Source organism: Capricornis sumatraensis, chromosome 21 (assembly GCF_032405125.1).
Source record: "Capricornis sumatraensis isolate serow.1 chromosome 21, serow.2, whole genome shotgun sequence".
Taxonomy (NCBI): Eukaryota; Metazoa; Chordata; class Mammalia; order Artiodactyla; family Bovidae; genus Capricornis; species Capricornis sumatraensis.
This window is the reverse complement of record NC_091089.1, coordinates 60,757,387-60,783,984: the sequence shown is the minus strand read 5'-3', so window position 1 is coordinate 60,783,984 and position 26,598 is coordinate 60,757,387. Positions and strand designations below refer to the sequence as shown.

The 26,598-nt window shown below is 47.9% G+C and overlaps 1 protein-coding gene across 1 annotated transcript; it reads right to left on the bottom strand.

Annotated features, from left to right (window-relative positions):
- Positions 1–1,628: 1,628 nt before the first annotated feature.
- Positions 1,629–14,309, bottom strand: GRP (gastrin releasing peptide). Its single transcript, XM_068993969.1, has 3 exons — positions 14,171–14,309; positions 7,498–7,725; positions 1,629–1,666 (listed from the first exon to the last, which is right to left on the bottom strand). Exons 1-3 carry the CDS (start codon positions 14,307–14,309, stop codon positions 1,629–1,631), a joined length of 405 nt encoding a protein of 134 aa, XP_068850070.1.
- Between the last annotated feature and the right edge of the window lie 12,289 nt (positions 14,310–26,598).

The following is a 26,598-nucleotide window of genomic DNA, read 5'->3' as shown; positions in this document are numbered from 1 at the left end:
CTGTAGTGCGCCAGGCTCCTCTGTCCATGGGATTCTCCAGGCAAGAAAACTGGAGTGGGTTGCCATGCCCTCCTCCAGGGGATCTTCCCAACCAGGGACTGAACCCAGGTTTCCTGCACTGTAGGTGGATTCTTTACGAGCTGAGCCACCAGGGAGGCCCCCTGGAGGGTAAATGCTGGTGACAGTGCTTCCCCTTATCACCAGCTGCCTGACAGGCTTTAGTGGGCTCAGCCCCCAGGACTGAGTTCTTGAGGAAAGGGGACTAGGAGATCCAAAGAAGAGGAGGAGGTCCCCTGGCTCTGGATAAGCTGGGAGCCAATGTAGTTTTAAAAGGGTCACAACACGGCACATCTTACGTGATTCTTTGATAATCAAAGCCAAGTCAAGATAAATCTCTTCACCGTTTCAAATGTGATTTCCCCAAATGAAAGAAATCTAAACATATGGCAAGAGGCTTTAAAATCTGTTAATGTGTGAATGCCATGATGAAAATGGAACGGGGCATTGTGAACTGCCAGGCCGTGTTCTCTGAGAATCAAGGGGCTCTTGGGGAGCCTGTCTTCTTCCTCTGCTGTGGAGCTGAGTAAATCTGGCTGCGGGGACTACCTCTCCCAGACTGGCGGTGGAATATTGAAGAAATGGTGCTACTTGCTAGGCTTAAATATCCTGGCAGAGGGCCTCAAAATGAGGTAATAGAAACACTGTGAAATGCTACAGAATATCCGATGACTGTAGAAGTTTGAATCCCAGTTCCCTTGACTGTGTGACCTTGGGCAAGTCAGCTGACCTGACTCCCTGTTTCCTTGGCTAAGTGAGAATGGTAATCTCAGCTTACGAAACTTTTAGGAGGAGAATAGCAGTAACATCGACCAAATACCTGGTCATGGTAAGGGCTGCAAAAATGGGAATTATTACATGATAAAAAAGGCCAGCCTCTATGCTCAACCTAGCCCATCCGCTGGTAACGATAAAGCAAGTCTGTGCTTCTAATGGCATCTATAAAGAATTCAGTATATATATATATATTCATCAATAAATTGGGTTTCAGAAGGGAAAGCTAAAAATTCAGCCCACCTTCATCTGTAAGCATACCAGTTTATTATCAAGCTGCTTGTTTCTTTTTTGCTGTTGTTTTCTGGGGCGCGTGCGTGTGTTTGCGCCCTGCAGCAAGTGGGGTCTTAGTTCCCCAACCAGGGATTGAACCTGAACTCTCTGCATGGGAGGGTGGAGTCTTAACCACTGGGAAGTCCCAAGCTGTTTGTTAATCTCAGTGCTAATCACTCCCTCTTATCTGGAACTAAAATAAGAGAACTACCTGGCCTTTGGACAATATGTTTAAGCTTTTATTGTGACTGGTAACAGGTTGGGGACTGGAATCTAATAGATAGCCTAGATGTAAAGAACATTAATTAGAAGACTCTTTATGGACAATTTTTCACAGCAAACAAGTTCAAACCGGAAGATGCTGCTTGAAAATCATGACTTTAGTCAAAGTTGAAAGGTACAAGAATAGTTAAGTATTTTGCACAAAGGAAATCTGTTGATGATCCAGTAGAACGGATGCCCGTAGAACGCAGTTTCTTAAGGGTTTTGTTTTGCTTCTTTGAGGGAGGCGGCTATTGTCATTGTCAGTACAGCTGGGGGTTCCCTCCTTCATGCTGAGAACCTGCAGTGAAGAGTCCACGTGCAAAAATATTAGGAAGAGTTAAGCAGGTGTAGTTAGCGATGCTGAAGTCTAATACTACAAAGTAAATCCGTTCCCAACACACCATCACTTGGGAGCTTGGTAGAAAGGCAGATTCGTGGGTCTGCCCCAGACCTGCTGCTGCTGCTGCTAAGTCGCTTCAGACGTGTCCGACTCTGTGCGACCCCATAGACGGCAGCCCACCAGGCTCCCCCGTCCCTGGGATTCTCCAGGCAAGAACACTGGAGTGGGTTGCCATTTCCTTCTCCAGACCTACTGAACTGGAAATACTGGGAACGGGACCCAGTGATCTGTGCTCTCACAAGACCTCCAGGGGACTCTGAGCACGTTAATACTTAGGACCACAGCTGTCCCCCTAGAGGGAAATTAACTTCCTCTTTTCGGGGAGCTGCTTTATTTTCAGGTCTTTTTGGTATATTAGCTTACTTTACGTCCTGATGTGACTACATAGATGTAGTCACATATATTTTCACAAAGTTTTCTGTATATTCACAGAGTTTTAAAAAAACTTTTCTTAAAAATGTATCTTATTGAAAGGTAGTTGATTTATAACGTGTTAATTTCTGCACTCCAGCAATTGCACACACACATGCATTCTGCTTTCCTGTTCTTTTCCGTTACAGTTTGTCTCAGGATGTTGGACGCAGTTCCCTGCGCTGTGCAGCGGAGCCTGTGCCTCACCTGCTCTGTGCGGAACAGTTCGCCTCTGCTAATCCCAGCCTCCCGATTCATCCGTCCCCTCTCCACCCTCGGCGACCACGAGTCCCACCTCTTCGTCACTCCGTTTCTGCTTCACAGATACGAGCATTTACACAGGTACAGTTAGACTGACATTGGAAATGTAAGTGTGTTATTTCCAGGAATTTGCTACTAAAGTAGCAGCTGGGTGGGGGAACTGCTAGGGAAGGTGGAATCTTAATTGCTACTTTGCTTCTCTGGCAAAGCCTCATTCCACAAGTCAAGGCTAGCTCATGAATTACACAATTACACATTATAAACCCATGACTGTAAATGGCAGTCGTGTGGGCAACTTGGGAACAGGAGCTAATGTGGGTTTCTGCCAATTCTACACTGCTTGTGGCTGGCTTGTTGTGGCTTCTGTTACAATTAACTAAGACGGAAGGATGAGTAGCTTTGATTTTGGACCCACTTGTTTTGTTTCCATACAGCTCCCTTTATCCGCTTTTCATCCAGTTGAGAGCTTATTATACCTTCCAAGATTCTCCGGCGATTCAGGTTCCCCAACATCCAGACCAGCCATTTGTTCCTAATAAAGGAATTACTGAGATTCTCAGGTCAGTGATTACCTGCTCAGTGGCTCGATTGTTTTGACCAGGTGATAATGAAGCCAGGGCCTCAGGTTCAATTCCCACACAGGCCAATTAGCTTCGCTTTTCTCCAGGAGGCCAGGTTGCACTATTAAGGGTTGCCAGCCTGCCTGAAGATGCTGCCATACATTTGTGATATGAGCCACCGCTCACACAAGGGGTCAGACGAGGTCAAGCCACATGGAAATCCCCTGTGTTGGCTCAGAATATTGAATCTGAGAGCTTGGCTCAAGAGAATGAAAGTAAAGTGATGACAAAAAGACAAATCGTGTAACCTCAGAAAATCAGGGGCCTGGAGGCAGGAGAGGGTCCACGGTTAGGGGTAGGAAGGAACCGTATTTGAGGTGGGGGCCGGCTTTACTCTGCTCCTTCATGTCAACGGTCAGGGTGATCAGAAGCTTTTTAGTATTCTCAGTTGTATGTTGTTTTTATGATATTTGGAACTACCATTAGAGCATTTCACATATTAATAAATAAAGTTATTTCCCTTTGCTGATCTGACGGAACAGTCAGAGCAATCTCTTAAAGGTGAGGGCAGGGAATTCCCTGGTGGTTCAGGGGTTAGGACCCTGCATTTGCAATGCAGGGGGTGCAAGTTCCATCCCTGGTCCAGGAACTAAGATCCTGCATACTTCATGGTGAGGCCAAACGAAATTAAAATAGTACTAACTTAAAAAGAAAAAAAAATTAAAGTGACGGCAAATTTGAACATTTACTTTCTTTCCCTAACACCCCTTGCAGTGCGTTCTCCAGGTCCCTTTCCCCATGTCGACCAAATAAGAGAAAAATGCGAGGCTGAAAAAGAAGAAGAAGGAGAAAAAATAAAAAGAGCTGGGTCCAGATTACAAAAAGAACCCCTAAAACCAGCTTCAACCTTCACTGAAACTCAGGACAAACCACAGCCACCTCCAGGATTACGGATTAGACTCTGTAGCTGAGCTGACCACTGTCTCATGTTATGGAAACCATAGGGGGAAAACTCCATTACCTTTTGTGAGAAGGGTGGAGTTAAAAGATATAGGTTTAACCTTGAGAAACTATTGGCCATCATTGCTAATAAAGTTCTGGATCCTGTTGGTCATGATATGCTAGTCTAGGTTCAGTGTGCATTTATACAAATCTTTTCCTGAATCAAGTAAACATCTTTGTCATCAAACATAGGAAGATGCTCAGTTGTAACTCCAGGTCTGGGAGGTTTGGCAACGGGACTTGATGCTTTATCACTAAAATGGGAGAGGGGAACATGGGGGTAGTTTTTAATTTTAAGAAAAGTCCTGCTGTTAATTCTGATAATGCTTGGCTGAATTATTAAACTTCTTTCTAACACCGAGAGATATAAGGATTTCTAACAGAAAGATTCTCTTGGTACTTCCTCTGTGTAAGAAAGTTGCAGGATGTTTTCAATTTTCATATCAACATACTTTCACTGAGGTGGAGTTTCTAAAGCAAGAGAAGTGATAACTGTTTTGGTCTCTGCAAAGACTAACTGTTGAATTTGTCTTTCATGCTGCTGGGAAATAAGTCCAAAAGAATGGGACCAGTGTGTGCAATAGCTATTCAGTCTGAGGTGGAATTAAATGAGATGGGCTTTCTGAAACTGCAAAAAGAGGAACAGAGCGTAAAGAGACGTAATGGAACACAGGGCCTGATTAGAAAAAGATGACTTCCTCAGCTCACACTGCATACTGATAAATATGGTCCCCTTAAAACAGCCACTCTCTGTAACTGCCCACCCAATCCATCTTATAGTACTGCCGCCCAAAGCCTTTTTTGGAGCTAATCTTTTGCAATTGCTTTTGAAGTCTGCAGAACATCCTTCTGAAGATGGCAGAAGAACTTTGATCTTCAAGGGAGGAGTTGCACCTTTCCAAACATTCCAGAGCTGTGCGGAGCAGGGTTTGGGGGAATAAAGCAGCTCAAGTGGATGCCATTGCTTGAGTCACCGTGAGGCACTGTGGATTAATAACACGGCCGGATGTGGTGTGTGTGCACGTGTGCTTGGTCATGTCTGACTGTGTGCGACCCCATGGACTGCTGCCTGCCAGGCTCCTCCGTCCATGGGATTTCCCAGGCAAGAATACTGGAGCGGGTTGCCATTTCCTTCTCCAGGGGGTCTTCCCAACCCAGGGATGGAACCTGAGTCTCCTGGGTCTCCTGCATTTGCAGGCTGTTTATTTACCACTAAGACACCTGGGCAGCCGGGGTGTAGAGAGGTGGTATTCTATGAATGCTCTGTGAGGGTAAGTCCATTTCCATGTTTGCTATTTTAGAGGGTTTTATGCTGGTGATCGGAGAAGGCAATGGCACCCCACTCCAGTACTCTTGCCTGGAAAATCCCATGGGCAAAGGAGCCTGGTAGGCTGCAGTCCATGGGGTCGCTAAGAGTTGGACATGACTGAGTGACTTCACTTTCACTTTCCAATTTCATGCATTGGAGAAGGAAATGGCAACCCACTCCAGTGTTCTTGCCTGGAGAATCCCAGGGACGGGGGAGCCTGGTGGGCTGCCGGCTATGGGGTCGCACAGAGTCGGACACGACTGAGCGACTCAGCAGCAGCAGCAGCAGCAGCAGCAGCAGCAGCAGCAGCAGCAGCGTGGTGGTGATCATGGTTAGTCTTCTGACCAAGGAGAAGGCCCTGTTATTGGATATCCACCCACGGGAAGTCCCGCAAAGCACTTGACCAAGAATAGCCCAGGTCAGCCAGGGCCCAAGAAGTCAATCACAAATCCCCAGAACCCTCAGAGCCACGCGGTTCATTAGCAGACATGGGAGCTTATATAATACCGGTGTGGACCAGAGAATCAGTCCCTTGGGGCTCTGCACAAAGTTGGTACTTATTTCTGTATCGGTTGATGTAATCCAGATTTTCTTTCTGAATAAAGGCTAGAAGAGACTTTCTCTCTAGGTGCTTAATGCAACAGATAACCTTTTTTTTGTTTGCATTCAGCACAGAGAGCCCACGGTAGACTGACACAGAAAGGCCATGAGAGACCAGCCAAGGCCTGGCCACGCCAGCCTGGAGCCTCTGTTAAGGGGCCATCAGCCAGAGGTAACTGCGTGAGAGCTCCCCATGGTCTGCGAGGGAAGCACAATGTTATTTTCACTAGAGGCAGCAAGAGGGAAGGCTGCCGCTGCCTCCCACACCCTTCATCTCTACGATCAGCAGGGACCATTCCCCCCCTCGAACGGCGGCGGACTGTCCACAGCAGATCCCACTGGCTTTTCCCATGAAAGGCTGCATGACCAGCCTCCGAGTTTCCTCACCTTTAAAATGGAGAGAGGAAGACAACCTTCCTGAGTCTCCCTCCTAAGACTGCTGTGAGCATCCACTCGAGGACAGGGGGAGAGGTCAGCTCTTGGATTACGGAAAATACTTACTAACACTAGTGGTTATTATTCGTTTTAATTACTTTTTTATTGGAGTAGAGTTTATTTACAATGTTGTGTTAGTTTGGCTATTATTATTGGGAGGATTTCAATGATTACTTTTGCCCTTTGTCATAAATTTCAGGGAAACTTCTTAAAAGTTAACAAGACATCTCATTTTCAGTTGCCCTGCTTTCTTCCTATAAATTTTATTTTCTCTTTCATCTTATTTACTGTCTTTGCACCTAACAGTGCCCATTTTAAAGATTTTCCTCTGTCCTCTGTAAAATCACATACAGAATGGATTAGTTGATCAAGTTTTATATTCTCACCAAGTTTTAAAATATTCAGATGAGACCCAAACTAGGTAAATTTGGAATAAATATGAAGGGGTACTAGCTTGCATCAGAAGTAGCAAACAAGAATGCTCTCTTGTAAAAGGCTCTTCCACTAGTGTTCATCAAAGAATAAACATATATTGGGACTTCCTTAGTGGCCCAGGGGTTAAGAATCCGTCTTCAAATGCATGGGACGAGGGTTCAATCCCTGGTCAGGGAACTAGATCCCACATGCTGAGGCTAAAAATTCACGTGCCACACCTACAGACCCTGCAAACTGCAACTAAAGAGGTCTGAAATGAAGATCGAAGGTCCTGGGTGCTGCGGCTCAGCGCCAGCACAGCCAAATAAATGAATCTTTAAAATATATACGAATGAACCAACATACCTATAATTCCACGGGATCAACTCAAATAATCTATGGCCTCACGATCAAAATATCGGGGAAGGATGTGGTAGATTAAAAACCTCTACCAATGCACAATTGCTAACAAAACTCCTAAACTGGAGTTCAATGTCTTAGGAGGAAAGATAATTGATGACGTCGAAAAGAAAAGCTAGCGTGGGGACTGGCCACGCGCCCTCTGAATGTGTACAGCGTCCCCCTGCAGGAGCCGCCATGAAGAGCAGCTCTGCTCTTCCCTGCAAAAAAAAGTTCCCCTCCTTCCAACTTCCCCGTGCACCTTCCACCCCCGCCCCAGCCCACCTCTCCTGACCTCCACCTCCCTGGTATGTTCTCTGTACCCTTGAGTCTCGAACCTGCGTCTTTGAAGTTGCTGACGTCCTCGGAATCCCAGGCAGGCTGGTGAATGCTCAGGGGCTCCCATCGAGGTGGCTGGTGGCCTTGGGCCACCTTTGCTTGTAGGAGGCTTAGCAAGTTCCTTGTCGCTTCTTCCCACTGGACGTACTCCCTCAGCTGCTCCTTCAGGCTCTCCTCCTCATGAAGTTGTGGGGACTCTGCCACACTCTTTTTTCCCATTAAGTGTCCTGTTCAAAAGCAGAATGGAGAAGGAAATGGCACCCCACTCCAGTGTTCTTGCCTAGAGAATCCCAGGGATGGGGGAGCCTGGTGGGCTGCCGTCTGTGGGGTCGCACAGAGTTGGACACGACTGAAGCGACCTAGCAGCAGCAGCAGCAGCAGCGAAAGCAGAAACTATACACAGCCAATATTTTATAATAACTAGAAATGAAGTATAACCTTAATTATGAATCACTACCTTGTACATCTGCAACTTACAAAACACTGGATGTCAATTACACCCCAATTTTAAAAAAGGATGTTCAATGCCACATTCATAAAAAATAAGATAAACATATACTCTGGGTAAGAAAAAAAACAACAACAGCGTGCCACTAATTTAACCCAGGGGAATGAATGAACGAGAAATTAAAAAAGGCACCAACTGTGTTTGTGCTTCCTCCTCCTAAATGCGATATAAATTGCACTTTATTAGTAGGAGGAGTTAGTCTGTAAACAACTGACAGATTTTGCTCCCAGATCAAAATCCCTAATGAATGGACAGAATTCAGAACCGCAGCTCAGGAGCCCTGGGTCTGGTCCCTCTGCTCACTAGCCAGGTGACCTCTCTCAAGTCATTTTGCACCCCCAGCCTTCAATTTTATCAACCATAAAATGAACGTGTTGGGTCACATGACATGGAAGGAAGCTTCTACATCTAAAATTCTTCAGCTTTGTGTGCATAGAATTCTATTCCCAGCTAAAGGATGGCATCTGAACATCTTCCCCAGTCAATTTTGAATTTCTCCTGAAAAGTCTCCATGCTCTTCTCTGTGTGATTGAAATGGTGTTACTTCCCTCTTATCTGTACCAAAGGAATTTTTCATTTAGACTTTCTTAGAATTTTAGCTGAGACTGAAGCTAAAATTGTGCCTAGAAATTACCGTTTGTAATGAAAAATAAGTTGAAGACAAGTTCTGGCCAATGCGTTTCAGCCACTGAGATGCAGGATTTTTCTCTTGGAGGTTAAAATGGTCACAGAAGTCTATCAGTAGCTCCAGAGACGAGCATTTGCCATAAAAAAATAAAAGTTGCTATGTAGGAGGCCAAACCACTAAAAACATAAAAACTCATGTACTCAAATGGGGATAGCCATAGGGTCAGAAGGCGATGAAACTTAACGACTGCATTCCTAACATGGCTTAAATATACGCACGTTATCTTATTTACTTTCTCCGGTTGATTTTCCTCATTTCTCTGTAATTGGATTTTGTTGTTTAATTGCTAAGTTGTGTCCAACTCTTCTGCAACCCATGGACTATAGCCCACCAGGCTCCTCTGTCCACAGGATTTCCCAGGCAAGGATACTGGGTTGCCATTTCCTTCTCCAGGGTACCTTTCTGACCTAGGGATCAAACTCGAGTCTCCGGCATTGCAGGTGGATTCTTTACCACTGAGTCACCGGGGAAGTCTGCGTAATTGAGTTTTAGAACACTTTTACTTTCTCACATTAATAAAACTATGGCGCATTTGATTTAAAGTTCACAAGGAAAGAGCTCTTTGTGGCTTTAGGGTTGACTGGCATTAGAAGTACGTAAGGCAAAGACCGTGAAAAAGGGATTGATAGACCCCGAGACCACTTGAAATGGAACGAGGCTCCTTCCTAACAGCTCTGTCTACCAAGAGAGAAGCCCAGACCGTGACTTTATTGCTTGTGTGTGTGACTTACAGTCCACAGGATGTTTAAATGCGGACTGTTTCATTTGACCCACACCCCAATCAATTTGATGAAAATGAGACTTGCCAAAGGTCGCACACATGCAAGTAAAGATTCTGGGATTCAAATCAGCTCGCAGTCCAGACTCTACGGTATTATACTGCTTTTCAAGTGTCTTTGAACTTCCTAAGAATATAAGGCAGTTAGAAATCATTCTGGGGCTTGGAAATAAGGATAAGGTTTACAAAAGGCTTTCTAATATCATCAAAAGGAATGGCGATCATATATCACTATGTCATGACTCATTATGTGACTCAGAAAAATTGATTCTGTGCACATTGGGAAGCCTGAAAATGAGGTTTTCCCGCATTGCAGTGTGAGCTTTGCCAAGTCGCTTAGGGCCTGACACTTCACACAATTTTAAGACTCGATTGAGAACACTGTCCCAACTGAAGGACTGGAATCTTGAAAGGCTGGCTCCCTACTTATCTGCTTGGTGAACTTGGTGTCCAGACATGCACTAAGTAACCTTGCCTTTAGCCATCAAAATGATTATGTTGCACAACTTCCCAGGAAGTAGCAAGTCACTTGGCTTTATTACTATGGAGGAAATTGAATCATGATAATGGGAAAGCAGGATTAGAATCTGATGCTCCCAATAATGACCTCAGTCGCTCTTGCTCTTGGTCATTGCCTGTCATCTAGTTAGGATGCTGGAAATGAGAAAGGCCTTCTTGGCACTGAAGCGGAGGGACGATGGAGATGTTTTTTACAAAAAGGACTTCATTTTTGTCATGCTTGAGTAATTTTGTGACTTTTCTACAATGGAAGGCTAACGTAGGCCTCCATTCTGCAGATGATTTAACATAGACTCTTGGGACCTTGGGGGCTTCCCGGGTGGCTCAGTGGTAAAGAATCCGCCTGCTGATGCAGGAGACACAGGAAATTCAGGTTCGATCCCTGGGCCAGGGGAGGAGGAAATGGCAACCCACTTCAATATTCTTGGCTGGGAAATCCCCTGGACAGAGGAGCCTGGCAGTCTACAGTTCATGGGGTTGCAAAGAGTCAGACATGAAGGAGCCTAGCACATAGCTACACACAGCTATGGGGACCCTGTACTGAATTTCAGTATTTGGCATTTTGGTGGGTGGGTGTTCAGACTCCCTTCCCTAGACCACAGACCTTTTTCCTTTTCTAAGGAAAGTGCACCACCTATAACATCCCAGGGAAGCACACATCCCCTGGGTCCTAATGCACTACTTAGCTAGTGACCATCAACCAAACAATTGTCTCCATGACAACATGGATGATATGCCCACTTCCATCTCTTCTCCCATCATCATTTGTAGTGTCCATATCACATTAATGGAGATCTCAGCACAGACAAAAGACAGGCACTAGAAAAAATTAACCCTCGCTGGGGCGGGGGTGGGTTTTGTCCTTTTTTATCACTTAAAAATATCACTAAAATGGCAGGTTTGCAAGAGAAAAGAATTTTCTTGAACTGCAAACTTGAAGATTATCCTAACTTCAGGCAATATCTATTAAGACAGAAAGTGTTGAGTGTAAGAGCTGGTTTTTCTTTCTTTCTTTTGGGGGGAGGTGATACTTCAGCCGTGCGTTACAGTGGCTGGTGCAGCAGTTATGTAAACCGTTCTGCGGCTGAGCACTGGCGTTCGGAATGGAACCTTCCACGGCACGCTTCACACCAGAGTCAGAACCACGACCAGAAACGCTTCAAGGGCACACAGGGGGGAGGCCCCAGCATTAGACCTGCATTTGCATCACACACAGAACATTTCCATGAACATCAAGCCAGGTAAGAACTGGCTAAGTTTTCAGTCTGCTAACTTCTTTTCAGAGGCCACATCACGTTCCTCTCAGCTGGAAGAAGCAAATCATTCGACAAACCTGCAAATTTGTGCTGACAGCTTCTTCATGGCCAGCGATATGTGGCTTTCGTTTGCTTTAATTAAAACCAAACTGCATATCTTCAGTGATTGAGGAGGACAGGCATTCACTTAGAGCGGAAAGCTCAGTTGAAAGCCTAGCGTGGTGTTCATGCTTGTGAATGCTCACAGGCTGATAGAGGGCACATCCTCCCAAAGCAAACTCCTTCGCACTGCAGAAAAAGTTGAGTCACTTTCAACGCAAATGTGATTCCCTGCATCACCTCCCTCTTTCCCTTCATCAACTCTGCACAACTCTGAAAAAGGAAAATGAGTGTGTTTGCGAGCACATAAGAGAATAAGACAATTTGGGATGCCAGTGGTCAGCACACTTTGGAGCTGGGAACAAATATATGGATACCAAGAGAGAAAGAGAGGGTGGGAGGAGCTGAGAGTGGGGATGGACACGTAAACACTGTTGACATTGTGTACCAAATAGATAACTAGTGAGAACATGCTGTGAAGCGCTTAGGGCACTGTGGTGACGGGAATGAGAAGGAAACCCAAAAGGAAGGCGGTTAAGTGTACATGTACTGCTGACTCACTTTGTTGTACAGCAGAAACTAAGACAGCTTTGTAAAGCAACCATACTCCAATATAAATTAGAAGGACATTGTTATTTTTTATTTATTTATTTATATTTATTTGGCTGTACCGGGTCTTAGTTACTACATGTGGGATCTAGCTCCCTGACCAAGGATCAAACCCAGGACCCCTAAGTTGAGAGCACGGAATTGTCACCACTGGACCCCTAGGGAAGTCCCCAAAATTAATCTTTAAAAAGAAACAACTTAACTCTCTCTTTCCTGCTAGCTCTCTTTTATGAGCAAAAAGAGGCTAGAAATCTGGAGGTTTCCACCTTCTCAGCCCATTGGCTGCTGGCCAGACTAGGCACCGGCCACCTGATCTAAACTCCAGGAGCCCTTTTTACGTATTGATAGGGACATAGTAAAGGGACAAAATAGGTAATTAAGTAGTTAACCCCACTAGAGGATTGTAAGTAGGAAAAATATGGGAGACCCCTGTAAGTTCACGATTACTCAAAGAGAGCGGGTTTGCTTAATGACAAAACCAAGCAGGCTTGCTTACAGCAAAACCATGCAACAGAAGAATGAGACATGTCCCCAAACAACAAAGCAATGGTGGGATGAGACCCACATCCTGCCAGTGAGCTCAGTAAGTTCATGGTCCCTAGGACATGCTCTCTGGACACACGAAAAGCAACAGTTTGTAGACCTAGACTGACCACACAGGGACTGCAGAACCCCCCTGCCCAAGCTGGAGGAGGGGCTGATGGTGGACGCGTGACCGTCTACTCAAAGCCAAGAAGCCCTTCCCCCCTCCCTGTTTGTCCTTTGATCATGAAACCGTAGCCCAGTAAGGTCTCAGGACGTAAAGGGCCTGTGGAACCAGAGCTCTTCAGAACCCCCCAAACACACCCAGCTGTTTCAGTATCAATTCTAGGTTTGGCCTCTTAATACCTTCCAAGTGTCCTCTCTGGGTGTGCAGGGCTTTTCACTCATCCCAATCTTTCCTTTCTGTACCCCGGCTCCTAAGCTTCCCTCTCCCTCAAAGATGACAAATACTTTCCTGTCTGGGGGTTGAGGACGTGGCAAATGATTCCTTAAGTAGTCATGAAAACTGCGCTATTGCAACCCAGAGCTCTCCGCTTCTCTGCGGGAAACCCCGACAAGGCACGGGATCTGAGCGCCCGAAGTTCTAACCTCACCCCCACCCCATAAACGCATCCCGGTCTTCACACAGAGATCCTGTAACGCCTCTGAGAGTTGAATTAGCAGGTATCTTTCCAACACACCCTCCCACCTCTCCTAAGTAGATGACTAAGGGAATCGTGAAACACACACGCCGCCTGACATCTCTCTAGGGATCGACTGGCTTCCGGGGAAAGGCTGGGTTATTGCAGCTGGCTGTGGGGTGGAGGAAACCGAACGCTTTGCATTATTTGCCAGAGCCTCTGCTCCGCACGGCAGAGGGCTCCGGGGTGATGTCGAAGCGGCGGGGTCGCTCCGGGCGGCCCGGGAAGGCAGCGAGCGCGCGCTCCGCGGCCGGGCGTCCAACCCGCCGCGGCGCCGGGCAGGGACCAGCGCACCTCCAAGCCAGGAGAGCGGGACTTACCGGCGGAGCGGCAGGGGGAAGGAGCGAGGTTAGAGGGCGAGAGAGGCGGGGGAAATCAGGGCTCTGGGGACAGAGGCGCGGGGTCCGCGTGGAGACCGGGCGATTCCCCGAGCGCGGAGCCTGCTAGATGGAAAGAGGGAAAAGGGCAGAGAAAAGAAAATCGCTTCAAGGCAAAAAAAAAAGACTGAGGAAATTCAGGCGGGCCCCAAAGCGAGGTGGGATTCAAGCGCTGAACGGATCTGAAAGGCGGGGTGGGCGCCGCGCCCCGGGCCCACACCTGTGGCTTTGTGAGGCGCAAAGGCGCAGCCGCCGGGCCGGACCAGGGCTCCGGGACGCCCTGGGGACCCGGATCCCCGAAGTTGTTCGGGGAGAGAACCGTGCCAGACAGGGTTGTGATTAAGTGGATAAAGGGTGCTGCAGGGAGATGCCCACGGAGGGTTATCGCTGGCATTTCGGAGCGCTGCGTGCTGAGGGGGTGTCCTGGGGAGGAGGGAAGACAGCGGCAAGGCCCGACGGCCTCCCTGGATGCTGAAGGGCAGGGTGGGCGTTTGGGTGGAGAGGTCGGAGCAAACCCAGCCCCCCAAGGCCGAGCCGCAGGAACGCCGGGAGATGCGGAGACGCGCGCCGGCGGCGGGCTGGCCCCGCCGGGACTCGAGCGCGCGGGACACTCACCGACCGCCCAGTGGTTGCCGCGCGTGTACATCTTGGCCAGCGCGCCTGCTCTGCCAGCCGTCACCGGGGCGGCCGATCCCCGGGGCGCCGGGCAGAGGACCAGTGCCAGCAGGACGAGCGAGACCTCGCGGCCGCGCATGGTACCGGTGGGAGGCGTCCGGAGCGCCGCGGCTAGGCTGGGCGGAGAGCGCGTTCTCCCCACGGAGGCAAGCCCAGGACCCGAAGCTCGGAGAAGCGCCGCCGCCGCCGCCGCCCGCCTCTGCTCCGGCCGCCGCCGCGCCGGGGCTTTATATGCAAGCCCGGGAGGGCGGGGTAGGGGGGCGTGGAGCGGGGGGCGGGGGGCTCCTCCGCCGCGGCCCCGAGCGCTCTGACGTTTCCCTGTGGCGAGAGCCGGGGCGCTGGGACCACGGCCTCCGAAAACCATCCATCTTCCCGCCCAGGGGTGAAAAGGCCGGGTGTACCCCGCGCGCCTCTCTCTTTCCCCCGTAGACCCGCCCGCCACCCCACACTGGACTCCTTTCCACCCTCGACGCCGTCGCTCCAGCACAATGGAGTGAAGCCCTCCTTTCGCAGCTCGGCCAGGGCGCCTCCTGGCTAGCTGCCTTCGGATCCAGCAAGGGGGAGCAAGGACGCGGCCGCCTGACCCCAGGGGCGAGGGGCGCGCCGGATCGCGGGTTGTAGAGAGGGATGAACACGGAGGATGGATGTGTTTAGGCCGGGCTTTGCCGGAGGGGATTGGAGCCCGAATTGCAAAGCACTTCTGATTCTCAGACCTTTCCGCTCTGGGGACCACCTCCCTCCTCGCGTCCTAGCCCGCGAAACTCCAGAGCTTTGCCTGCCTCCTGCAGAGCGCCCCTAACCCCCGCCGGTTCACCGCCTCCAGCAAATACCCTCACCCCACCTGGGTTTTCCGTCCCTGCCCGTGAGGTGCAATGGAAGCTGGAGCGGGAAAGACGTGTAATGTGATGGAACTAGCAACAGTTTTACTACGCTCCTGGTTCCCTTCATCAGCGTCCGCCTAATGGAAGAAGCTTTTATGCTGGTTTCCTAGGCTGCGCCTACCAGACGGCGCAAACTGTCCCTCAGCTGCTGTTTACACACTCCTCTAGGGCTGGGCATCTTTGCTCTGCTCCTTCTGTTCTCGGAGATGAGGAAGGGCCACCGGCTCAACTCAATGCCATGGATACAAAGCGGGTGGGCGCCATAGCCGTGCCGCAGCGACTGGAAGCGGGGAGGATGCTGTTGCCCACGATTCGGCTGCCAGAGCTGGGGGTGTGTTGCCGCGCTCCTGCGTGCCTGTTCCTCACCAAGTGCTGGTGAATCACTCGCTGGTGGGTCCCTGCTGGTGTTCCGTGTCAATACTGGCTGTTGATACCAATTAAGTTGAAACCATATTCTTCTCTATCTCGTGGCCCAGTGCACCTGAGCCAGCCTCAGATGGTGACATGTGCATGTCCCATGACTGAGTGTTCTTGAGCTTGGAAGAGTATTTCCATGCATGTGTCTGGCTAGAAGGTTAAAACAGGCACTAATTTCAAGAGCACTATTATTAGCCAGGCAACAGAGTAATAGCATCCTGAGGGAATTGCCCCCAAGTGAAAATTAAGGGGGAAAGCCCACATCGGCTTCGACTCCATCCCTCTGGGTTCCCAGGCTCTGCTTATTAGGCAGCAAATGTTCCACCATCAGGTGACCATTTGTAGGCTCACTGCCTCCCACTTGGCGGGGAGCTCTCCTGAACACAGGGACAGGGTCTCATTCCCCTGTGGGCCTGCAAAGCGCCTGGACCCAGTGGCACACAGCAGCTGTTTGATGAATGAACAGCTAACCTGAGAAATGCTCGCATCTAAATGCCTTCTGCAACCGGTGCCTTCAGAGGGGCATTAAACCTTTCTCTCTCCAGATTAAGTGATAGAAAAGTATCCTTTCCCCTTAGTTTAATCAAGATTATTTTAGAATCTTTTAATAAAGTTTTTTCCACTATGAGACCAAGGGAAAGCAACTGTAAATATAATAAAATGTGGGAACAGTTCTACAGAAAGAGCTAATTCAGGCAGGCCACTCTTTCTTAGGTCTGTTACAGGCCAAGAGGCACCTGGGCTCCTTTGTTCATTTCAGCTTTTGCTCTAGACCCCTGGTCTACAGGCTTTCTGCACCCAGTCTCTGGCTTAGATACATCACTTGCTTTGGCTCAGTGGGGCATTGCACCCTCTTATCACTGTGGCACAAATTAGGGTACTCCTTCATTGAATTCCCCGTTTGGGAACATTTCATCTAATCTTTCTAAATGGATCTTAACCCTTTAGCTGCTTCCACAAAAGATCGATGCACCCAACAGCCATCATATCTCAGTGGCATTTGTTTTGCGTGTGTGCAGGTGGGCTGGGTTCCTGGCCTCCCGTCTTCCAACTCTACTGGAAACTGCCTCCATCTCTGTTTCCCAACTCCTGATTTCCAAGAGAGAAACGTGATGGACCCAGCTCATTATTTTGACCCAGCTACAGTACATGGATTCTAGATTGCCTAACAGCTTAAAGGTGAGGGCGTCTACAATGTCCGGGGCTTCCTCGATGGCTGGGCAGGTAAAGAATCCCCCTGCAATCAGGAGACATAGGAGATGCAGTTCAATCCCCAGGTCAGGTCAGTCCCTGCAGGAGGGCGTGGCAACCCACCCCATGTTCTTGCCTGGAGAATTCCACGGACTGAGGAGTCTGGTGGGCTACACAGAGTCGGACACGACTGAGCGGCTAAGCACACACACCTTGTCCGATGCGCTGTTATCAGGGTCAGGACACATGGTGAGAGGCATGGCAGTGCTCACTCCCCAGGGCTCTGCTCAGGAGAGTGTTCCCTAAACAGAAGGTGTGGGCAGGCACCCTGATGTCTCACACACCGCGGCCCTCCTCCCCGGATGCTCAGGCACCAGCTTCTGCCTGACAGTTCCTGACTTCTGCTGTTTCTGTTTAGCTTGGTGACCCCCAGACTACATTAAGGGCATTTATTATTATTATTATTCTCTTCCATGAGTTCAGGTTTTGATGTTTTTGTGTGTGTGTGTTTTTACTGTGAAAAAAGCCATATTGCTTCTGTCTCATTTTCACCCATCAAAGACATAGGAACTGTCTGTCCATCGCAGTCTCTAATCAGGCTGAAGTCACCAGTGTTACCTTAGAGAGTCGATGTCGTTCTAGCTTACATCAGTGAAACATTGCCTTTTAGTTCATCTTTGCAGCTGCATCGGGGTAAATGAATGGCTTTTTGAAATATGGAAGATAGCTCATGCATCTCTAACTTTGTCCTAAGGAGAGTCTAGGTTCAGGGTTGGGGGGTCTCTGTTCAAGGTTTAGGGGCTAGTTTTGCTGTCACTGGTCATTTATACCTCGGTGTCTAGGAAGGCTCTGAGGGCAGGTCTGGCTGCAGTAGGATGCCTCACGAGCCCCAGGTCCGGTCCGAAGCCGAGGAAGTAGCCTGCGAAAGCAGTTGGTGGAGGGGCTGGCAGGGAGGCACTGGTGTCCTGTACACACATGCGTTCCGATTCTGCCTCTGCCACTGAGGACCTACTGTGTGACCCAGGCCAGTGACTTGGCATCTGCATCCCGGTTTCTCCATTGATTTGGCAATATCTCCCTCCCTAGGGTGTTAGGAGGATCAAGTGAGGTCATGTGTCTCTATTAACTGGCAGCTACTTCACTGGTTTAATTAATAATAATGGAGAACTATAATTAAGACAAGCTAATTTTTATCTTAGATGTGAGTGTCAAGATGGCATAATTTCCTCGCTCATTGCCTAACCCAATGCCATGTGCTATGTTGATCCCCCCAGGAGGTGACCCTATAAATGATAGCTGCCACTCAGGGAGCATCTCGCGTGTCCCAGGTGTTGTGCATGGGTGTGTGTGGAGTCTGCACAGCTGTCCTGTGACACGGATGTCATTTGTCTTGTTTTATAGACGAATGGCCCCCTTGGTGGCTCACTCGGTGGAGAGTCTGCCTGCAATTCGGGAGACCTGGGTTCGATCCATGGATCAGGAAGATCCCCTGGAGAAGGAAATGGCAACCCATTCCAGCAATATTCTTGCCTAGAGAATCCCAGGGACATGGTTAACAGTCCATGGGGTCACAAAGCGTCAGACACGACTGAGTGACTAACACACTATAGACAAGGAAACTGAGGCACAGGAGGGTTAAATAACTTGCTCTTAGTGAAATTAAAATGGAGGAAATCTTGTTCAGGCTTCAGAAGCAGGAGAGCAGACCTCTGACCCACTTCCAACCTGCCTGGACACCGTCCGGATTCTGTACCTGCCTGCAAGCACAGCAAAGCAGGTGGCACTTTAGATAAGAAAGGGAGTGGGTCTTGGAATTCGTGAGTCCCTGGAGTTCTGGCCAGCCCTCCAGGGTCTAAGACATCTTGGGGTTAAGCAGCACTGTAAAGTTGAAGTAAAACCAGAGCTGCGATTTTGCGCACAAGCTGATGGTGAAATCAGTCTGAGGACTGGGATCATAAGCAGGAGCCCCCCGAACTGCTGTTTGAAATCTCACCTGTGGGGTGGATGCACCGCCCAGGACCCTTTCCCAGTTGGGACTCCAGATTGCTGTTTAGGAGGGACTTTGCGGGGCTGTTCAAGTCTGGATGCAGGCCGGCCCCGTTTGGTGATGTGTATATATATAATTACTTCCCTCTACTGTCTCCATTTCTTTTTTTCCTAATGACCGTATATTGAAATTAAGTTAAATAATCTTCTGTTAAAAGTTGAAATTGCTCATTTGTGTGTAAAGAATGCTTTCTTTTGTTAACGAATACCTTAAACCTAAAGTGAGAGTAAGGGCTTGCCTGGTGGCTCAGTGGTGAGGTGTCCATCTGCCAGTGCAGGAGACACGGGTCGGTCCCTGGTCTGGGAGGATCCCGCATGCGGTGGGACGGCTGCGCTCTGGAGCCCGGGAGCCACAGCTGGTGAGCCCACGTGCTGTAACTGCTGGGGCCCCTGTTCCCGGGAGCCTGCGCTCCACGAAGGGGAGGCTTGCCCGAGCTGGAGCGTGGACCCCCGCTAATCAAGAGAGAGACAAAGCCCGAGCAGCAACGAAGACCCAGCACAGCCAATACTAAATAATAAAATTGTTGAAAAAAAGAAGTGAATCTTCCAGCAAAACATTTGGCCAATGATCCGATGGTAATTGGCAAAGTCAAGAGTCAGCTCAGAGCCATCTGATTCTTAAGCTGTGAGTGCGATAGATCTGGCAAAGATGAGTTCCTTTGAGGTTATAGTTTTTTGTGGGTCAATAAATTCCATCACCCAGGAGGTGTAAATGTATATTAAAATAATTTTAGAGGAGATATCAGGGATCATTTTTACAGGCCTCTGGTGAAACTGCGGGCAGTCTCCTCTGTCCACTTTTTTCAGCTATTGCCCACCCCGCCTCTAGATCTGTGCGCCTGGCCTGCCAACTTGTACGTGGAAGAAGGCAGAGGTGCTGGGGACATATGAATTTGCTTTTTTGGAGGATAACAGGCTCCTGGGTTGGGCTATAGCTGGGACCGCCAGAGTCCCAAAATGTAGCCCACAATGTCAGAAACTGCAAGTATATTTCTGATGTCTACTTGAACATCTGACGTTGAACTCTTCCTTTAATTCCGGTTCTTTCTGGCATTTCACTGATTACCTTCTGTGGTCTTCTGAGCTCCTGGACAGATTGCAGGGTCAATTACCCTAGACTCCAGCCTTCTAGCTTATCGACTCCAGGGTTTCTCAACCTCAGTGCTGTTCGGATTTGGGGTGAATGATTCTCTGTTGTGGGGAGCTGTTCTGGGCCCTGTGGGGTAGTTGGCAGCACCCCTGGCCTCTAGTCACTAGATGCTGGTGACGTGTCTCAGGGTGACAACCAAAAGATCCGCAGACGTTGCAATGTTCCAGCTGAGGGTCTGCCCTAACCCAGCTTCTCCTTAGCGCCCGCCTCACCTGGTGCTCCTTGCACCTGAACATCTCCAGTGCTGGAGAACTCCCTCCTCCTCCCTGGAGACGGCTGATGCCGGGAAACTCGTCCTTAGCGTGAACCCACACGCGTTTCTCCAGCCTGCCGCCCCTGTGGGCCGAGGGGGCCTCTTCTGTTGCCCTGTCCTCGTGTTGGCAGACTCCACCGGGCCCGCCCCGTCCTTCTCTTCACTGGTGTCTTCAGTTTTGGCAGCGCCTCTTCAGAGGCCAGGACTGCGCCTCCTCTCCCATCCTCACTGATCTGAACATCCTCCAGGGTCCCCTTTATTTTTTTAATTTGTGTTGTTTCACTTTTCATTGACGCATAGTTGATTTACAGTGTTTCGGGTGTACAGCAAACTGATTCGGTTATACACGTATATAGATACAGATATTGGACAGATAGACACACACTGAATATAGCTCCCTGTGTTTACAGTAGGCCTTTGCTGTTGTCTATTCTGTACATAGTCACGTGTATCTGTTAGTCCCAGATTCCAAATTTATCTCTCTCCCCATCCCCACCTTTCCCCTTTGGTAAACATAAGTTTGCTTTCTATGTCTGTGAGTCTATTTCTGTTTTGTAAGTAAGTTCATCTGTATCATTTTTTCTCTTTGTAGATTTCATTTGTAGATATATGTGGTATCATATATTTGTCTCTCTCTGTCCGCCTTACTTCACTTTGAATGATAATCTCTAGGTCCATCCAAGTTGCTACAAATGGCATTAATTCCTTTTATGGCTGAGTAATATTCCACTATATATATATGTACGTATGCATTCCACTATATATATGTGTATATATATATACACATATATATACACGCACGTATATAGTATATCTTCTCTATCTATTCATCCGTCAGTGGACCTTGAGGTTGCTTCCATGTTTCGTCCACTGTAGGCAGTGCTGCTGTGAATGTAAGGGTACATGTATCCTTTGTGTTCCCTTTAAGCCTGAGAAAGGGAGAAACACAGGTGCTGAGCACTGATCAGAGGATCTGGTGAGCAAGGGGCACTGTTTTCCAGAAATTTCCGCAGGTACATGCCTGTGTCACTTGGCCTTCTGGGGAAATGAAAGCTACAGTGCAAGCAGCTGCCGGCCGCAGGTCAGATGTGCCTGGAAGGCTGGGAGGCTCCAGACGCTGCCCCGACCCTTCAGAGAGCAGGGCGCTGGGCGCGAGGGTGGAAGGAGGCCCAGCGCCTTCGGTGATGGTGCAGAGGCTGGGGCCGTTCCGGGCTGGAGCAGCTCTGGTTCTTCCTTCCAGGGACCTACCCTCAGAGGCTGCGCACCTCGGCTTGCCTCTCGCCTGGGATATTTGTAAGGACAGCATACAAGCGACCACGAACGTGAGACCGCTCTGCAGACTCCAGGTGAAGAGCCGACTGCACCCGTGTGCCGTGTGGTATCTCCCAGTCACCGTCCCCCTCGCCTGTCGACTTCTCTGGGCTGGAGCCTCTCAAGTCTAGCCAGATCGAACTGCAACCGAGTTTAGTAGCAAGTTCATAAGGAAAACATTATTCAGGCAAATCTCTGAAATTCCATTAGCTTAATCTGATTTGAGTTATCAAATCAACATACATCTGTCTATCTCTCTTTTACTCCTTTGGATGGCGCCTAGCATAAGGCACCCAGGTATTCAGACAGGCATATTACATTACCGTGGAAACGAAGGGGTCTGGTGGGTCAAGAACACACCGGGGGCCTCCCAGCACAGCCCCGTGGGGACACGGGGGAGACAGGAGAGCAGCCTCATGCCGGCATGAGTGCCCACGGACAATGGCAATGACGGCAGCATCAGCTCAAACAAATAGTCTGGAAGTTGCTTAAACCACTTATCGTAGCTCTGCTATGATATTTAACAGTAAAAAGTACAGGTAATGTTTGTAACAGTAACTGACAGATACACACCAATGATGAACTGCAATTTCACAAAAGATTGTAAACATTTTGCACACTTGTCAGTTCTTTCTGTTAGGCAAAGTGCTCTTTTGATGACAAATTAACAGATACACACTGGAGTGAACTATTTTCCGTCAACACACAAAGCAGTTTTAATTGGATAAATTAAACAATCGTTTCTACCAAAATTGGAAATCGGATTCAAGTTTAAATTAGTGTTGATTCTCTTAAAGTTCAAAGAAGTGTAGACACGTTGTCATCCGCTCAGATCAAGGCGCTGCTGGAATCAGGCCGCTTGAGTGGACGGAAAGCAGGAGAGAAGGACGTCATCGTGGACCAGGAGGAAGCAGGCAGGACACAGCCTTCAAATGATGCAGATCAAGGGCGCGGCATAAACCAAGGAGACTCAAACGGGTCAAAGATGGCAGGCAAGTCAACGTCACTGGACCGCGATCCTCAGTACACACTCATTGTAACACATCGGCAGGCTAAGTGACACACCCAGAGGCCCCATGGCAGTGCCAAGGCTGACCACCAAAGATCAAAATATGGGTGGTGGCCCAATCCCTAGAAAATGGGAACTTTTCTCAAAATAGTTGGAATAGTCCTGTTCATTAGTCTATGAAATTACCCAGCCCATGAAGGCAAACCACACTCCGTTTCGAGGCTGCATTCGCCCTCTGTAACAGCCCACACTGTCTGTGGAGTGTGACTCTCCCGAGGCTACTCTTGCTTTCTGAGACGCTCCAGACTCTGTCTGTGGAGAGTGTTTCTCTCTAGATAAATCCTCTTCTTACCTATCACTTAGCCTATCACGCAGTTCTCTCTGCAATGAGACATTAAGAACCTGAGCTTCCATAGGTCCTAAAACCAGGCGTGTGGTCTCAGCTGGAAGACCACGGGTTTCTCCGGGTTTGAGTCCTGGCACGTGGATTCAAGCCCCAATCTGAGATGAATGGTGTCAATTATAGATACATAGTTGCTTCCAGTGGCTGCTCCAATTCAGTCCTAACAATCCAGTTTCTTATCTTCCCGGTCTCTCCCCAGCCAGCATGCCCATGTGACCCCTTTCGGCCCAGGGACCTTAGTGAGAGTCAGCTTGTGATGGCTTCTGGGAGAGCTTCTGCCATCAGGGCAAAGGAGCAAACGTGGATGGTGCCGCCTTCCCACCTCCTTCCTGCCTTGAACCCACACTCCACCCAGCTCTGGCCCCATCTTGCAACCGTGAAAGAAAGGCATGAAATACACAGAGATGTCAGCCCTGACATTGCAGAGATGGGAAATTATCATTAGTGTCTGCCTCTGTTACATGTGACCAGTCAACTCCTGTTTAAACCACATTTGTTTTAAGCCGCTGTGAATAAGGCTTTTCTTACAGCCAGATAAACCCCTAACCAATATAGGAGGTTCTGGAAAAGGAGATGGGAACATATTGACAGCAAATGTCATGTTTCATGTTTCTCTAACTAGAGCCAACAAACAGAATTTGTCTCCAAATAGCGTTCACCACTTTTTTCAGATTTGCCAGGAGTCTTTAGGGCTTCTCACAACCTCTCCCTGCTGCAGGTTGTTCCCCAAGGAATATGGGTTGATAATCCTTTCTCTGCTACTTTCTGCCTGGCTTTGGGCAAAAACCTATCTGTGCCTCAGTTTCCTCACTTATAAAACGTAGAAATTGTAAGGATATTTTTTTAAGCTAGGGGAAAAAAACTTGAAGCATGCTCCTAGGCATATATCCAGAGAAAATCATAGTTGGAAGATATATACACCTCAGTGTTCATTGCAGAACTATTTACAATAGCCAAGACATGGAAGCAATCTAAGTGTCCCTCAGCAGAGGACTGGATAAAGAAGATGTGGTACGTATATAATGGAATATTCAGTTCAGTTCAGTTCAGTCGCTCAGTCGTGTCCGACTCTTTGTGACCCCATGAATCATAGCACGCCAGGCCTCCTTGTCCATCACCAACTCCCAGAGTTCCCTCAGGCTCATGTCCGTCGAGTCGGTGATGCCATCCAGCCATCTCATCCTCTGTCGTCCCCTTCTCCTACTGCCCCCAACCCCTCCCAGCATCAGAGTCTTTTCCAATAAGTCAACTCTTCCCATGAGGTGGCCAAAGTACTGGAGTTTCAGCTTTAGCATCAGTCCCTCCAATGAACACCCAGGATGGATCTCCTTTACAACATACTGGTTGGATCTCCTTGCAGTCCAAGGGACTCTCAACAGTCTTCTCCAACACCACAGTTCAAAAGCATCAATTCTTCGGTGCTCAGCTTTCTTTATAGTCCAACTCTCACATCCATACATGACCACTGGAAAAACCATAGCCTTGACTAGACAGACCTTTGTTGGCAAAGTAATGTCTCTGCTTTCGAATATGCTGTCTAGTTTGGTCATAACTTTCCTTCCAAGGAGTAAGCATCTTTTATTTTTTTAATATAAATTTATCTAATTGGAGGTTAGTTAATTTACAATATTGTATTGGTTTTGCCATACATCAACATGAATCCGCCACAGGTATACACGTGTCCCCCATCCTGAACCCCCCTCCCTCCTCCTTCCCCATACCATCCCTCTGGGTCGTCTCAATTGCATGGCTGCAATCACCATCTGCAGTGATTTTGGAGCCCAAAAATATAAAGTCTGACACTGTTTCCACTGTTTCCCCATCTATTTCCCATGAAGTGATGGGACCAGATGCCATGATCTTAGTATTCTGAATGTTGAGCTTTAAGCCAACTTTTTCACTCTCCTCTTTCACTTTCATCAAGAGGCTTTTTAGCTCCTCTTCACTTTCTGCCATAAGGGTGGTGTCATCTGCATATCTGAGGTGATTGATACTTCTCCCTGCAATCTTGATTCCAGCCTGTGCTTCTTCCAGCCCAGGGTTTCTCATGATGTACTCTGCATAGAAGTTAAATAAGCAGAGTGACAATATACAGCCTTGACGTACTCCTTTTTCTATTTGGAACCAGTCTGTTGTTCCATGTCCGGTTCTAACTGTTGCTTCCTGACCTGCATATAGGTTTCTCAAGAGGCAAGTCAGGTGGTCTGGTATTCCCATCTCTTTCAGAATTTTCCACAGTTTATTATGATCCACACAGTCAAAGGCTTTGGCATAGTTAATAAAGCAGAAATAGATGTTTTTGTGGAATTCTCTTGCTTTTTCCATGATCCAGCAGATGTTGGCAATTTAATCTCTGGTTTCTCTGCTTTTTCAAAAACCAGCTTAAACATCTGGAAGTTCACGGTTCATGTATTGCTGAAGCCTGGCTTGGAGAATTCTGAGCATTACTTTACTAGCATGTGAGATGAGTGCAATTGTGTGGTAGTTTGAGCATTCTTTGGCATTGCCTTTCTTTGGAATTGGAATGAAAACTGACCTTTTCCAGTCCTGTGGCCACTGCTGAGTTTTCCAAATTTGCTGGCATATTGAGTGAAGCACTTTCACAGCATCATCTTCCAGGATTTGAAATAGCTCCACTGGAATTCCATCACCTCCACTAGCTTTGTTTGTAGTGATGCTTTCTAAGCCCCACTTGACTTCACATTCCAGGATGTCTGGCTCTAGGTGAGTGATCACACCATCCTGATTATCCAGGTCATGAAGATCTTTTTTGTACAGTTCTTCTGTGTATTCTTGTCACCTCTTCTTAATATCTTCTGCTTCTGTTAGGTCCATACCATTTCTGTCCTTTATCGAGCCCATCTTTGCATGAAATGTTCCCTTGGTATCTCTAATTTTCTTGAAGAGATCTCTAGTCTTTCCCATTCTGTTGTTTTCCTCTATTTCTTTGCATTGATCACTGAGGAAGTCTTTCTCAGCCATAAAAAATGAAATAATGCCATTCACAGCAACAAGGATGGACCTGGAGATTGTCAGACCTAGTGACGTCAGAGGAGGACAGCGATCATATGATGTAGTTTATATGTGGAATCTAACAAACAGTTTATTCTACAAATGAACTTGTCTACCAAACAGAAACAGAGTGAGAGCAAGTAGAAAACATAGGTTGCTGGGAATAAGGGGAGGGGGGAGGGATAAACTGGGAGGTTGGGATTAACACCTACACACTACTATATTAAAAAATGGACAAAATAAGGACCTGCCATACAGCTCGGGGAACTCAACTCAGGATTCTGTAATGGTCTATATGGGGAAGGAATCTTAAAAAGAGTCGCTACATGTGTATGTAGCCGATTCACTTTACTGTACACCCGAAATTAACCCAGCAACGTAAATCAACTATACTCCAATAAAAAGTGTTTTAAAATTTTATATCATTCTGTTATCAGGGGAAAGAAGCCCTTTCCATCACGCTGATCTTTATCTTGCCCTTGTGTATTCTGTTAGGTGTTTTCTGTTCAGTATACATATATGTGTTTAAGTGACAGAGTAATGTTCAGCAACCTTTGTTCTAAATTTTTTTAATGACATAAAGTCCTTTTAACTGTCTATAGGAACTCAATAGGTGATGAGAATGATGGTGCTGATAGAACGATAGCTTGTAAATCACTGAATCACCCTGCACTTTACTGGAGTATGAGTGCCGC